This window comes from Mastomys coucha, unplaced genomic scaffold, assembly GCF_008632895.1.
Source record: "Mastomys coucha isolate ucsf_1 unplaced genomic scaffold, UCSF_Mcou_1 pScaffold19, whole genome shotgun sequence".
In the NCBI taxonomy this organism is placed as follows: domain Eukaryota; kingdom Metazoa; phylum Chordata; class Mammalia; order Rodentia; family Muridae; genus Mastomys; species Mastomys coucha.
The window spans coordinates 3,795,294-3,810,586 of NW_022196901.1; the positions used below are offsets into that span (position 1 = coordinate 3,795,294).

Consider the following 15,293-nt stretch of genomic DNA (forward strand, 5'->3'; position numbering starts at 1 on the left):
TTAAAAGCACTTGCTGTTTGTACAGAGGACTGATTTCAGTCCCTGTCATCTATATACTAGTTCAAAGCCATCTTTGACTCCAGTCCCAGGGCATCTGATGCTATCTCCTGGCCTTTGCAGGAACCAGGCTTTAGCCATATATATATGTATATACACATTCACACACACACACAAAATAAATAAATAAATAAATAAATAAATAATAGTTGAAAGAATGTTCATGAATAATATCATTATAATAAAATCATCAGGTGCTATATGTTGCTATTTAGATATAGAAAGTATTTAAGATACAGAACTATCTTAAAATAGAGGACAATGAATGAAAGAAAAAGGGAGAATTCAAAGCTTGTTTTATTTCTAGTTCCAATTTGTTCTACTGCTGAGTAATGAATAGATTCTAACTTTGGATTTACGTCTCAAAAATGGAAGATCTTATTACTGGAAACTCAACAGCAGAGGCAAGAAATTTCATCTGAACCCACATGGAAGTAAAATGTTGGCAGCCGCTCCTATTCCTCAAGCCAAAAGCTATTCTTAGTCAGCTCCTACCATCCTCAAAATCACTATGCCTGTCAAGGAAAGTGCTTAATGAAGCAAGAACCAACTGCTTGTATTTAGCTTTGAAATTTAGAGATTGTTTTTGCACATTTTATTTTAATGAACTCTTCATTTTCAGAACATAAAGTTTCTTTTCATTAAAAAAAGATTTTTAAAATTGGTTTCATCTAAAACTTAACCAATTTTCAAAATATTTTGGGCCAAAATAAATCTTTAAAAGGTAACAATTCCACACTATCCCGGAACCAGACCACTAAGGTCTACTGAAGATTTAATTATTATTTTGTTTACAAAATTGGGCAGCAGATACAAAAATCTGAACTGATTTTCAGCTAAAAGAATCTAGAAAAATCTGTTTTTAATTAGCCTTTTATGAAGTCTCAGCTCCTTTAAAGTTCTGATAGAAGCTGCCAATCTCAATGAAACATGCAGCAATATGAGTTGTAGCCATTACATGGAAAAACATCTTAGACAGTGAGCAGAGTATGAGCCAAAAGGGGCAGGTGGAAAACCATAAGGTGTCTTTTAGAAAACTGCAGGGGCATGCTGTAGTTCTAGGAGATAAGTTCGGAAGTAGATGCAGAAGAAGCCAGATTGCACATGGTTTGGATGGTGGTCTGAATAAGACTATCCTCTTTTAAATGTCAGTCACTAATCACTGGAGATTGCCTAGGGAAGAAGCAATCCTGTGAATGCAGTAGGCTAATCTATCTGGTCATAAGTGGATAAGCTGAATTTGAATAGGGAAAATGCTGGAAATAAAGAGTTCAGTTAGAGGCTGGTAGTAATGACACGTACGAATGGAAAAACCTGAGGTTCCAAGATTGAGATACAAGTATAAGACACTGAAAATTACACAAATGAAATGACAAAGATAAAGAAACTCCCAAAAGAATAGCCATGCCTTCAGTAGCATGTAAACGACTTGTACTTTCTGCACCCAGCTTCATATCGCTCCCTTTGCCTTGATATAGACTTCCTGCCATACAGGAGGTTTTGGTTATATGGTTAACTTTTATACATTATTTTCAAAAATTGGATGATTTGTCCTCTTTTCTTTATAAATCAGGGTTTTTTTTGCTTTTAATTTTGGATTTCCACAGCAGATGATTTCTGCGAGTGCTTAATGCATAATCATGTTCTTTGGCTTATCTCCTCAATTATGTTGCTTTTTCTCTGAAGCTGAGAACCAAATTCATCCTTTTACATATCTATCACAACTAGTACACAGTGGAAACTATACAATTGTTTAGATGAAAGTGAATGATGTGGAAAGTTACAGATAAGCCTATAAATAAAAGTAAGTAGGAGTATAGATGTGACCAAATGATTGAGAACGGGCTGTTCTGTTAACATTTAAAAAAAAAAAAAACAGTATGAATGCATGTGAAGAAAATGATAGAAAGGAAATTGATTAGGCATAATTCTGAGCAGCAATGGATGCTGCATTCTGGCACACTTCTTACCAAGAAACTAATTATCTTGTATTTCTTCATTGTAACTATGTCTGCTGTCAACAATGTCATCTCAATTTCAAAGCATATACATATACAGGTCTGTGTAAACCACAACTCAAGATCAAATACCCATTTTATGAGGTCTTCTCTTATTTTTTCCTGAATTCCCAGTGTATTTTTATTAATACATAGCAAAAGACCTGTAGATTAACTATTTTAAAGAAAAAAATTACACACATAATAGCATGTGAAAAGTAGATACACTGTTTTTAAACAGTCCAAATTTGCAAATTGTGATGCAATTAGGGAAACAAGATAACAGCATTATTTTGAAAAAGATGTTATATTTTTAAGAACTCATGACACATGCTGCGATGTTTTAAGATGGCATTGTGTGCTATTTGGAATTTGCTTCAAAGGAATATAACAATATAGCACAAGGGCATGTGGTGGTGTAAATGAAACAGGAATAATGCAACAAAAAATTCAATGTGCAAATAGGTCACAGTGTTATGTTTGTGTTTTTACAGTTTCAAGTACAAGATCTAGTGAACTATCTCAGAGCTATCAAGATAGAATACTGACGGAGATTTTACTAATTATTGTTAACAATAGATTACAAGGTGCTTATTATACACATGAGGGCTCGTCATTACAACCCTTAAACATTCCCCCCACTGATCTTGCTAATCTCAGGTTAGTACAATTAAATACACATGTCCTGAACATTAGGATAGAAGTTATTTCATGACCAGTGCTATGTTTTCCATAGCCACATAAGCAGTATTCATCCCATAAATGACAGAAAACATTTAATTTCATTTGATTTGAATAAATGTCTCAGATAGAATATACAAAATTTACCCAGAGATTGCAACATGTCAGTTCCATTTGACACCATAACCCTTAGTTATAATCATTTGGCCATAGGAGTTTTATTTCTTGGTCACAGAAATATGACAATCATATTTCCTAAGCCTCAAAGACTTCAATAACTCAACCAGCAAGGGAAAAATCTGGTGATATATGAACAATAGACATATAGAGAACAACATATGTGACCTTTAAAGAAACTGAACTGAGAAGTGGATACTTGTCTTTATCTACTGACTTATATGTTTGACTTTTTAAAATGTTTGTTTGAAATGTCTCATTTATTGGGTAATAATTTTATTGTATTGAGTTCTCAGATGCAGTATTTCCAAATACACCTTGGAATATTTGCAGGGTAAAAGCAAACATCAGAGGAATTTATCAATTCTTTTGTAGATTCTATCTGTGTAGTTGTCAGGGATTTTAGTTATTCCAGTAATTACTTTAGTTACTTTTAATATGACACTGCTTTTACTGGTTTGTGGATGTACATTATATATATATATATGTATATACATATGTATATATATATATGAATTACACAATCACTACTCTTAGGAAATATCTACACCCACATCCAACTTTATGGTGCTTCTAAGAAAAAATGAGTTTCCCTAACATTTGTACAGTAAACAACCTTTCACAAAAAACGAACATAAAATGATCTCACCTCTGAGTCTTAGATGATAATAAATAAGGCTGAACCATTGCAGTTCTGCTCTGAAGGCATAAATCTCGGAGGTGAAAAGACTTTTCTCATGTTGGCTTACCTGCTTATGAGCGTGGTCGTAAGAATTAATGTGATTGTCAAACTCCTGGTGTTTGTTATACTGCTTGTCACACAATTCACAGTAAAAGTTCGCTTTTGCATCTTCCAGAGATTTTGCTGTAGACTTCTCCTTTTCTGAAAAATCCTTTAAAAAGGGCAAAAATGTCAGTTATATTTTTGTCTGAGAGAAGGCAGATTTTATATTAACCAACGTTGTATGTAATTTTACCATGACTAAAATAAAATGTTGAGGGTTGAGGCCTCCAAAACCCATGTCTCTGTGGAAGGAACTTTGAGTGTGTAACATTACTTCACTTTCCTGAGTATATTTCTTACATTTTTGTTTCTCATGAAATTCTCCATTCACCCAGCAAATCACTCACATTAAACACTTCTACTGCCAAGGCCTGATGCATCTATAGTCTGAGACTTTGAGACTAAATCTTCTAAATCTTCAGCACCTGCTAGATCCAGCAATTAAACTTGGTTCATGTGTTTCAAATAATTATTTTTGTAGGTTTTATGTTATTTCATTTCTAGTAGTCTTGGATATATCATTCTCTACTCAAAATGCTCTCAAATTATCTCATTGTTATAGTAATGATTGACAAAATTATATATATATATATATATATATATATGTATATATATATACATATATATATATAAACCATCACTCAGAAATACCTCATTCTCATGAAACAATAGAAGAGAACAATATAACAAGGACACATGCTCCACTATGTTTATCACAGCCTTATTTATAATAGCCAGAAGCTGGAAAGAATATATATATATATATATATATATATATATATATATATATTCCCACAGAATCACACACAATCACCAAATAAGTAAGCTGCAAAAAGACATGACATAAACAACCTAAGCCTTGTTCCCTTGTTAGTAATCACCAGTAATTTGCTATTTCTCTTTTAGTCATTATACTGTGTTGTAATACTTCCTTTCTGCTATACCATCACCACACCTTACACCATTCTATGACTGTTGCCAAACATGTCCTATTTTTAAAAGTCTACTGTTCCACTAAAATCAAAGGAAACTATTTTCTTAATTGTGTGTGTTCCTGCATTCTTAAGCAACACACAATGTAGCTGAGAACTGGTGCATATTCAGTATGTGTTACCTAAATCAATGGATAATCACAACACATTAATGCCTCCTGCTTCATTTATTAACTTAAAGTGCTCTCAAATTCACTAATATGCTATTGAGGATAAATAAATTATCATAATGTTGACAGATGTCACACACCAAATAAGGAGATAATGAAGAGATTTGAACTAAAGAATCTATGGCCTTGTTAGTAAACACCTAAAAACATGATTCACACCCAAATACGAATAGGTAAAATTAATGACCATGCATGATAATGGAATTAGTAGCCTTATCAAACAGGTAAAACCAAATGCCTGGATTCCTTCTCTCAGAGATTAGAAGAATTGAATTACACTCTAAGTTGATGGGAGAAAAATAGAAAACTTAGTAGATATACATATTCAGAAATAAAAACATACTTTGGCTCATCAACAAAACACCAGTTGACTAAAGAAGTTTAGTGATCTCAGGATGGGGCCACTGATGCTTAGTGACACAGAAGGATGGCTTTGAAATTGTGAAAAATTTTCTGGACTAAGTAGGGTTAGGACCAAGGCAATGTTTATTCTCACACAGTCCTTAGCATTGCATTCCCCCTTTCTTCTTTCTAAGGATTACACTGATACAACCATAGTTATTATTACATTAGAACAACAATCTTCTACCTTTATCATTGGCTCATCACTCAGAAATACCTCATTCTCATGAAACAATAGAAGAGAACAATATAACAATGACACATGCTCCACTATGTTTATAGCAGCCTTATTTATAATAGCCAGAAGCTGGAAAGAACCCAGATGTTCTTCAACAGAGGAATGGATACGAAAATGTGGTACACAATGGAGCACTATTCAGCTGTTAAAAACAACGACTTTGTGAAATTTTTAGGCAAATGGATGGAACTAAAAAATATCATCCTGAGTGAGTTAATCCAGACCCAAAAGGACACACATGGTATGAACTCACTGATAAGTGAATATTAGGAAATAAGCTTGGAATACCCACAGACCATATCAAGCTTAACAAGAAGGAAAATCAAAGTGTGGATGCTTCAATCTTACTTAGAAGGGAGAACAAAATAATCATGGGAGATAGAGGGAAGGGATGACCTTGGGATGGGGAAAAGGAATGGGAGGGGAAAAAAGGGGGCACAGGATCAGGTATGGGAAGAGATAGGAGAAAATTATAGTGGATCAGGAAATTGAATAGAAATATGTAGCAGTGGGGGGTGAGGAACTGGGGGTAGCCCCTAGAAAGTCCCAGAAGGAAGAGGCTCCCAGGACCCAACTGGAATGACATTAGCCGAAATACCTAACAAAAAGGAGATAGAACTTGTAGAAACCACCTCCAGTAGATTGGCATGGCCCCCAGTTGAGGGATGTGGCCACCCACCCATCTCAATTATTTTTTTAACGTAGAATTGTTTCTGTCTAAAGGAAATGCAGGTACAAAAAATGGTGCAGAGACTGAAGAACAGGCCATCCAGAGACTGCCCCACCTAGGGACCCATCCCTTCTGCAGACATCAAATCTTGACACTACTGCTGATGCTAAGAAGCACTTGCTGACAGGATCATGTTATGGCTGTTCCCTGCAAGGTTCTGCTAGCACTTGACTAATACAGATGCAGACACTCACAGCTAACCATTGGACAGAGCCCAGGGACCCCAGTGGAAAAGTTAGGGGAAGGACTGCAGGAGGTGAAAAGGATGTCAACCCCATAGGAAGAACAATACAACCCAGAGCTCCCAGAGACTAAACCACTAACCAAAGAATACACATGAAGGGACCCATGGCTCTGGCTGCATATGTAACAGAGGATGGCCTTATCTTCAGTCATCAGTGGGAGGGGAGGATCTTGGTTATGTGGAGGCTTAATGCCCCATCTTAGAGGGATGCTAGAGTGGTGAGTTGAGAGAAGGTGGGTGGGTAGAGGAGCACCTTCATAGAGGCAAGAGGAGGGGGAAAGAGATTGGGGCTTGTGAAGGGGAAATTGGGAAGGGGAACAATATTTTAAATGAAAATAAATTTAAAAAATTGGAAAAAGAGAAAGAGAAGGAAGGAATGAAGCAGAAAAAAAGATGTGTACCTTAAGAATATTTGGTAAATCTGAAAACTTAGGCTACAGCTAGACAGGATGTTAAGGATTCTTTGTAAAAGAGGTATAGTCCAATGACTTACCCTCCCGCCTTGACTTAGGCCTATTCTTTAAAGTTAAATTAGCCTATCTAACCAGATGGAATGGAATTGAATAGTATGTACCAGAAAGCTGGTGTATAAATTCTTAGACAAGAAGAATCAGGTAAACCAAACCTGTCGTTTCCTATATTACTAACATTTACCATTTGTATGATTTGTGTCCAATTAGAGAACCTTGAATAGCAAAGCTGATGATCAGACAGAAATAAACCACTGGGTTACAGCTACTCAGATTGTTCATGTGGATTGTAGTGGATGATAGTTCTGGGGCTGAAGAGCAGGACCAGTAAGGCCAATTTTTATGTTGTAATTTGTTAATAATTCTGCGTAATTAATTACTTTGTATATTTAGTATTTTGGGTATGAAGAGAATATATATATTTTCACACCAAGAACTTTATAGTCATGGGTATAATAGATATGTTTATAAACTGGCAGGTATTGTTTCAAAGTACTGCCTTTAATTAGAACAGTGGATATTTGCTATCAAATTGCTGCAATTATCACAAATTTTACTGCCCACTAAAACCATGGAGTGCCTCTTGTAAACTAGTGTTGTGTAAACACTGTATTTTTTTTACCAGTTTAATCTTTGCTGTAAAATATGCTCTATGATTTTTCCATTAAGCATATGAAGGAAGGACACGAACACTTTGGCCCAGACCATGCTGCAGAGCCTGAAATCGGGCTCAGGTTAACATGACTTAAGAGCTATTGATGCCTGTGCTCACAGCTGCTCCAATGTCCTTGTCATTATCCAGCAGCCACATATTCCCAAAGTCCCAATTAGCTGGTTTTGAATATGGACATAGAGTATAAAATAAAAAAAGTGGAAATCCATTGACTATGGTTTTTTGCATCTTAAATGATTTGAGAATGCAATTCTTATTTAATTAAAACCTAATATTTGAAATTTCATTATTAGGCAAGAGATTACTTTAAGATTCTAATGTCCTTTAGCATATTCTATTGGTACCCCCCCAAATCCTGTACCTCTGTTGCAAAAAAAAGTAGATATTGCTGATTTATAATTTTTCACCTCCATTTCTTTTTGTAGCTTACAACAAACTAAATTAAAAATCATGTTTTAGGGTTATTATTTATTTCATTTTATTCATACAGAGAAAGTAATTTAGTCTTTGAAGAAAGAGAACCTTGAATGTCAGCTTGTGCCTTAAAATAGTTCAAGTACTGAAGAGTTCAGTGTTCTCAGAATAAATTAAGGTGAATAACAATAAGTAGTTAGTGAGATTTATGTGAGGGAAAGTGCAATAATTTTTGTACTTAGTATAGTGCAACACTAAGGCAGAATGAGGTCAGAAAGCACCACTCTAGACTATGACAAACATGACCTAAGCACCCAATGTCAAAATACCTCTTTAGCATGAAGATAACTTTTAACTCATCATTTGTGAAACATCAAGCACAGCAGCTCCCAAAAGTTATCTTCCAGAAGATAAATTTATATTCATAAATAAAATCTCCATTTGTGTGTCTACCTTTTGGTACCCAGAAGAGAAGGATAACGTTAAGTCACTAGAGATTCTGTATGTGGTGAAGAGTGTGCCTGTATGTGCAGCACATACACAGTCATATACAGAGGCCCTTCAAGAACTTTGTTTGTCCTCTATCTCTCCCTGAATCGTTCCCTTCAGACAGGGTTTCTAACTGGACTTAGAGCTGGTTTCTTCCTAATGCCTATACCAAAGTTCCAGAGACACTTATGCCTCTGCCTCACATGGTGTGGTACTGGCCATGAATTGTATTAATGCTGGTGATCCAAATTCAGGTCCTAATGCTTGCACAGTAAATGCTTTGTCTATTGAGCCTGCCATCTGCCCAGTCCACTGTTTCTCCATTCAGAGGCTCGTAATTAAAGGGAAAGAATTAACTTTGTACCAAAAATCTTTGTTTTATGTGCTTTTAGATGTTAATCAGAACTTACCCACATACTACTTCCCTTATTTAAAAGATGGTGGAGTATAAATCTAAAGACAAAGACAATATCTGGAAGTGTCCTCTAGGTTATCTTCTAAACTATAGAGTGAATATGCCGTCAACTTTCTTCAGTTTCTTTTCTTTCTCTATGTTCTCTATTCATATGTATGAATGCACATTTGTGCATATGTATATGTGTGCATGTGTTTAGTACATTGATGTATATACATATGAGGTGTGTATTTATGTGCATGCATGTATGTGTATGTGGTGTGTATGTGTGCATGAGTGTATGCATACATATGTGCTTGTATATGTACGTTTGTACATGTGTGTTCATGTTTTTGAGTGTTTATGTGAGTTTTTGCATGTGTGTGTGCATGCAAAAGTGTGTGTATGTGTGCACTTGTAAATATATATATACATATATATGTGTCTCTGTGTGTGTGTGACTGTGTTTATACCTGTTTATGTGAGCACATATGTGTGAATGTGTGTGCATACACATTTGTGTGAATGTATGGATACATGTGGCTTTATATGTGTGCATACACGTGTGTGCATACAAATGTATATATGTGTATATATCCATGTCTGTGACATATTTGTGTCATTTTTAAAAGCATTTAAAATTACACCTTTGTATGTCTGTAAAGCATAAATTTAATAGAAATATGAATAAGAAAACTTTCATCTTCTCACTACAATTTTTTACCATGTTAGAAAAAAAGATTTTTGCATTTAATTAGAGCTTTCAGATTTTAGCTTGGTTTTGGTTATTTTAAGACCTCAGTTTGTGATCATGACTGGCCTAGTACTCACTATGAAAAGCAGACTAGCCAAAAAATTAGAATAATCTCTCTGTTTCACTAGTGTGGATACAGGGATTACTTATATGCAGGACAATACCTAATCAGTTTTAAAATATTTATTGTGTGTGCATATGTGTGTATGTGTGTGGCTGTGTGGCATAGCATGCTCATGTGGAGGTCAGAAGAAAATTTACGAGACTATTTTATCTTCCAACATATATGTTTTGGGGGTCATCTATGTTTTCAGGCTGGCTTGTAACAGTTGTCTCTCTGCCCCATTGATTGATTTAGTTTTGATTTTATTATGTTTTGTTTTGTGGGTATTTGACTGTCTGTCTGTCTTACTTTGATCTACTTAACAATCATGGACATAACAAAGGCACCATTATCTTAGCTTAATTACATTAACATTATTAATATTTATTTCCCAAAAGTTGTGAATAACACCTTTCATAAAAGGAATGGTCTTTGCATTTATAGCATCTAACATAATGATTCTTACTTAAAGAAACTTAATAAATAAATAGACAGTAAGGATGAAAGATGAATTGCCTGTTGCATTTATAGATATCATAGACTACCCTGCAAACATGTTTCCATGGAGATGCAAACTCCTGAAATAGTGAAAGAGAAACTAAGTGAGGGTGACTGTAAGCAAGTGCAATGTTTAGAATATTTTTTAAATTAATAACCTTAGGATTAGTGAACCAATAAAAATTAGTATAGGAATAGAATGTTACACACAGCACAGATCAGACCATATAAATATAGATCCCTGACTTCCAATGGTCTTCTTATTGCAATCAGTGATTTTCCTTTTAGTTAATTGCGAGCAATGTTTACCTTTTTTCATATTTGAAATCAGATATGATCAAAATTGCAACTCTCTGTTGGTCTAGGAAAGAAAGATATGATGTTAGCCAATTCCTAGGTTGTGAAGTGAAAATTTGTCTTCTTATTAATGATTAATTTAAGATGTTCACATTAAACAATAAATGCAATCACATTAAACATGTGAAATTGTCTCTGGATAGCCTACACTGGCAGCAATTCAGTATCAACTCTAATTTGGAAAGAATGACAAATTTCTGAATTCCTACTCAAATGAGATTCTGTTTATTGGATTTCTGTTTATGAAGCAATAATTAAATATCTCAGGCTTGCTTGTATAGCTGCAAATTTTGGAAAAGCTTCATACATGGCTACAAGTGAATAGGCATCATTTTTGAGAAACAGATTTACCCTGTTAATATCAACTGCTTACCAGAATTCAAGACCACCAATTTCATCTTTTCTAGAATAAATTAAAATGAGGTTCTAGTAGAAATAATCTTTTGATAATTTTTATTTTTAGAGATTATAATAAAATTACCTCATTCTTTCTGTCTCCAACCCTCCTAACTCCTCTCCTGTACCTACCTTTTCTTTCACTTATTCAACTTTATGACCCTTTACCTTTAATTATATATATATATATATATATATATATAATTAAAATACATTACATTTATATCTACAAAATACACATACCAAATACATACATACATATGTAAATATATGTAGGAAATTTTATTTAAACTACAAATTGTAGATGCATACACAAACTTATATGTTTTATAGCTATTTTTAGGTAGCTAATCATGTAAATCCTTATGACAGACATCTTTCTGTTTTTTATCCTCCATCTTCTGTATCTTCTATATATTTCTATATTTCTTATTGGTTTTATACAGACAAAATATTGCAATTTTAAATTGTAGATTGTTATACAGAACAACCAAAACAGTAAAAAAACATATGTAAACAAATTATTTTGGGGAGATGTAATACTATCTAACCAACATTCAAGTCCTATCAATTTCTTCCTTATTTATTTATTTATTTATTTATTTATTTATTTATTTATTTATTATTAGTTTCTTATTTACATTTCAAATGTTATCCCCTTTCCTCATTTCCCTCTAAAAACCCCCTATCCCATTCCCCTTCCTCCTGCTCACTACCCACCCAGTCCCACTTCCCTGTCCTGGCATTCCCCTACGCTGGGGCATCGAGCCTTCACAGGACCAAGAGCTTCTCCTCTCATTTGTGTCCCACAAAGCCAAACTCTGCTACATATGTGGCTGGAGCCTGGAGTTCTTACATGTGTACTCTTTGGTTGGCGCTCTATTCCCTGCAAGCTCTGAGGGTACTAGTTCATATTGTTGTTCGTCCTAAGGGGCTGCAAACCCTTCAGCTCCTTGGGTCTTTTCCCTAGCTTCTCCATTAGGGACCCTGTGCTCAGTCCAATGTATAGCTCTCAGAATCTACTTCTATATTAGTCAGGCACTGGCAGAGCCTCTCAGGAGACAGCTATATCAGGCAACTGTCAGCCAGCACTTGCTGGCATCAACAATAGTGTCTGGGTTTGGTGATTGTATATGGGATGGATCTTCAGGTAGAACCATCACTGGATGGCCTTTCCTTATGTTTCTGCTCTACACTGTGGTCTTCCTTTTTCTTGAGATTCATGTGGTATGTGAATAGTATCTTGGGTATCCTGAACTTCTGGGCTAATCAATTTCTAATAGAGGAAATCTGAAAAATATCCATCAAGAAACCTGGACCTCCAAGATCTCTCAGACACTGAGCCACCAACAAGGCATTATCAGCAGCTGGTATGAGGCCCCCCAACACATACACAGCAGAGGACTGCTGGGTCAGCATTTAATCAGAGAAGATGTACCTAACCCTCAAGAGACTGGAGGCCCCAGGGAATTTAGAAGTCTAGTTGGGTGGATGGTAGGTGGTTGGGACATCCTCATGGCAAGAGGGGTTGGGAAGAAGGAATGCAATGTGGAATAGTTGGAGAATTAGACTGAGGGGGTGGGGGGAATAAAATCTGGAGTGTAAAAATAAATAAATAAATAAATAAATAAATAAATAAATGAATAAATGAATAAATAAACAAACATATAAAAGACAAAAAAGAGAAAGTGTCATCAATAAATGAATGGATGTATTTGATTTCTCTTTGTGTTTTGTTACAGACTAGGATAAGTGGAGTATTTTTGGAAATCTTTCATTATGTATAATGGCACCCAAACTATATAATTTTACAACATAAAACATAATTCTAAATGTAAAAGATCAAATATCTCAATAATAACTTTTTTTTAGTTACTTTATGTTGCTGTGATAAAAGACTTCATGATGAAAATGAATCAAGGAGAAAGAGTTTATTTTGACCTCCAACTCAAGAGTGAGTGACAGGGAGGCTATAAATTCTCAAAGCCTGCACTTTATTTCTTAAGCAAGGTTACATACATCTGCTAAAGGTTCCAAAATCTCCACAGTCCTTGGAAACCAAATATTTAAATATATGAGTCTATTGGATACATTTCTCATTTTAACCACCACAATAATATATTAGTCTGTACTTGTTAATTAATAATGCATCTCATAACACTGTAAAGAATAGTAAAGAGTTGAAGAGATTTATAGGAATTCCAAGATGTACTTTGAATATATACTCCCATAGTCAGAAAATATGTCTAAATAAATCACTTTTGTTTAGCTATTTCTTTATTAAACCTAAGGAAAAGTTGTACAAATAATTTCACCCATGCCATGGCATGTCTACAGCACAGATGTAGGATAGCAGTGTGAGAAATATGAGCTTCATCTGTGGGGAGACTGTTGGACTCAGTTCTCTTCTGTCACTTCCCACATAACAAAGAACCCTTGGGAACCCCAAAGAAAAGCAGAAACTATTGACTGAACAAATTTACAAGCATTAAATTCACTTAAAATTCAAGAGAATTTTTCTATATTTGAAGCTATGATTTTGGAAAGTGTCTATTTTGTTATTTTATAAAATATAAGGAAATGCCTTTTCTTGCTTCAGACTTGTAACAATATTCCACTATTGAAGGGGTAGTAATTATCACCTTAGTAATCCTACTCTTCAGATAGGTAGAACTGTAATGAATATAGACATATTACATTCATCTAAATTGAACACACTTAAATGAATGTGTTCATTGTGAGTCAGACAGGAAAAAATTCATTTAGCTGTTACTCTTGATATAGCAACTTACTGTAAAAATGCAATTAATATTGTCTGACATTTCATTTTCTAACATAAGACAAATCAATAAAAACTGTCAGGTAACTACTTTTCTAAAAAGTTGCTAGTGACAAAATCTCAGTTACAAACCACTTTTTAATTCAAAAATTGAAAACATGATAGAAAGAAAAAAATGCTCATTCAGAGATAATGACCTAGACACTGGTTCAACTTTGGCTGGGAATTGACTACAAATATATTTCCTTCAAAAATAGTGACTAATCAAGCAATTCCATTCTTTGGCTTCTAAGATTCTGCATTATTAATGGATATACAACTTTCTCCATGTTGCCCATTCACTAAAAGCAGGCTTCAACACTCCTGTGCTTATATAATCAAATAAGGTGAAGCCAGTTGGCCTTGCTTTTAACAATAAGTGAGTGAGATGCTTGTGAGTGCCACACAGAAACTGTTTCCCTGAATATGTGCTGATCCACCTGACAATAAGCTTGCTATATCCAGATAATCTTATCTATGAACAGAGATGTTTAAAAAGTGATTCTGCTCACAAAGATAACTTGTACTGCTATTTTAAGCTCACTTTTCCAGGTTTCTAACTATTAATATCATGCTTTCAAACATGGGGAAAGCTACAACTGAGAACAAAATACATTTTACAGAAAATCATATATTGAAATATTAGCTGTAAGTTGAGAAAGCATGCCAAAGCTAAAGAAACAGTAAAAGTGATAGTTTACTTTGAGATAAATACATGCAAATAGGTCTGTCTAACACTACAAATAGGGGTTATGTAAATTTGTCAACTATAAAGCAATGTATAGTATCTAGTTCCATTTTCGTTTAATTTGTCAAATATATTTGTTATTTCACTTGGTCTTTTAAATGTTCTTATAGAAAATTACTAAACATGATTAGATGCTATGTTTTGTGCATATATATTATGTATACTTTATATATTATATACATACAATTATATGTATTATATGTACATATGTATACATATGTATGTATATATGTACATGCATTATTTGATTTTGGAAAAGAAACAAAGTGTGATTTTCAATTGCAGTCAAAAAGGCTGATAAGCTGGAAACTGGGGACAAGTTTATTAATGTCATAATGAATGACAAGAATAATAGATCAGCCTTCCAAGACATTGACACTTTATAGTGGTGAAAGATTATCTCTTCCACTTTAGTGTTTGGATGACCATTATTCATCCCTATTGCAAGTATCAATAAGCTGTGGTACTCTGTGTATGTATGTGTGTATGTGTATGTGTGTGTATGCGCACATGTACAAGTGTGTATGTACACATGTACGTGTAGAGATAGTATATATAGAGGCTTTCTAAAATAAAAACTACATACAATAGAAAGTATCCATGGTTCCATGATAAAAATAAGAACATTCTAAGAGTAGGACCATTCAAGGACATTAAGCTAAAAAGGATCATAGATATCCATCCAGAAAAGGACATGTTTACTAGAG

At 34.3% G+C, this 15,293-nt stretch overlaps 1 protein-coding gene across 1 annotated transcript in view; it reads right to left on the reverse strand.

Moving 5' to 3' along the window:
• The window catches only part of Znf804b (zinc finger protein 804B), a 555,475-nt gene that overhangs the window by 96,611 nt on the left and 443,571 nt on the right, over positions 1 to 15,293 (reverse strand). Inside the window, exon 2 of the mRNA XM_031379978.1 lies at positions 3,662 to 3,805. Within this exon, the coding sequence (XP_031235838.1) occupies positions 3,662 to 3,805 (144 nt within the window). The remainder of the gene's footprint in view (positions 1 to 3,661; positions 3,806 to 15,293) is intronic.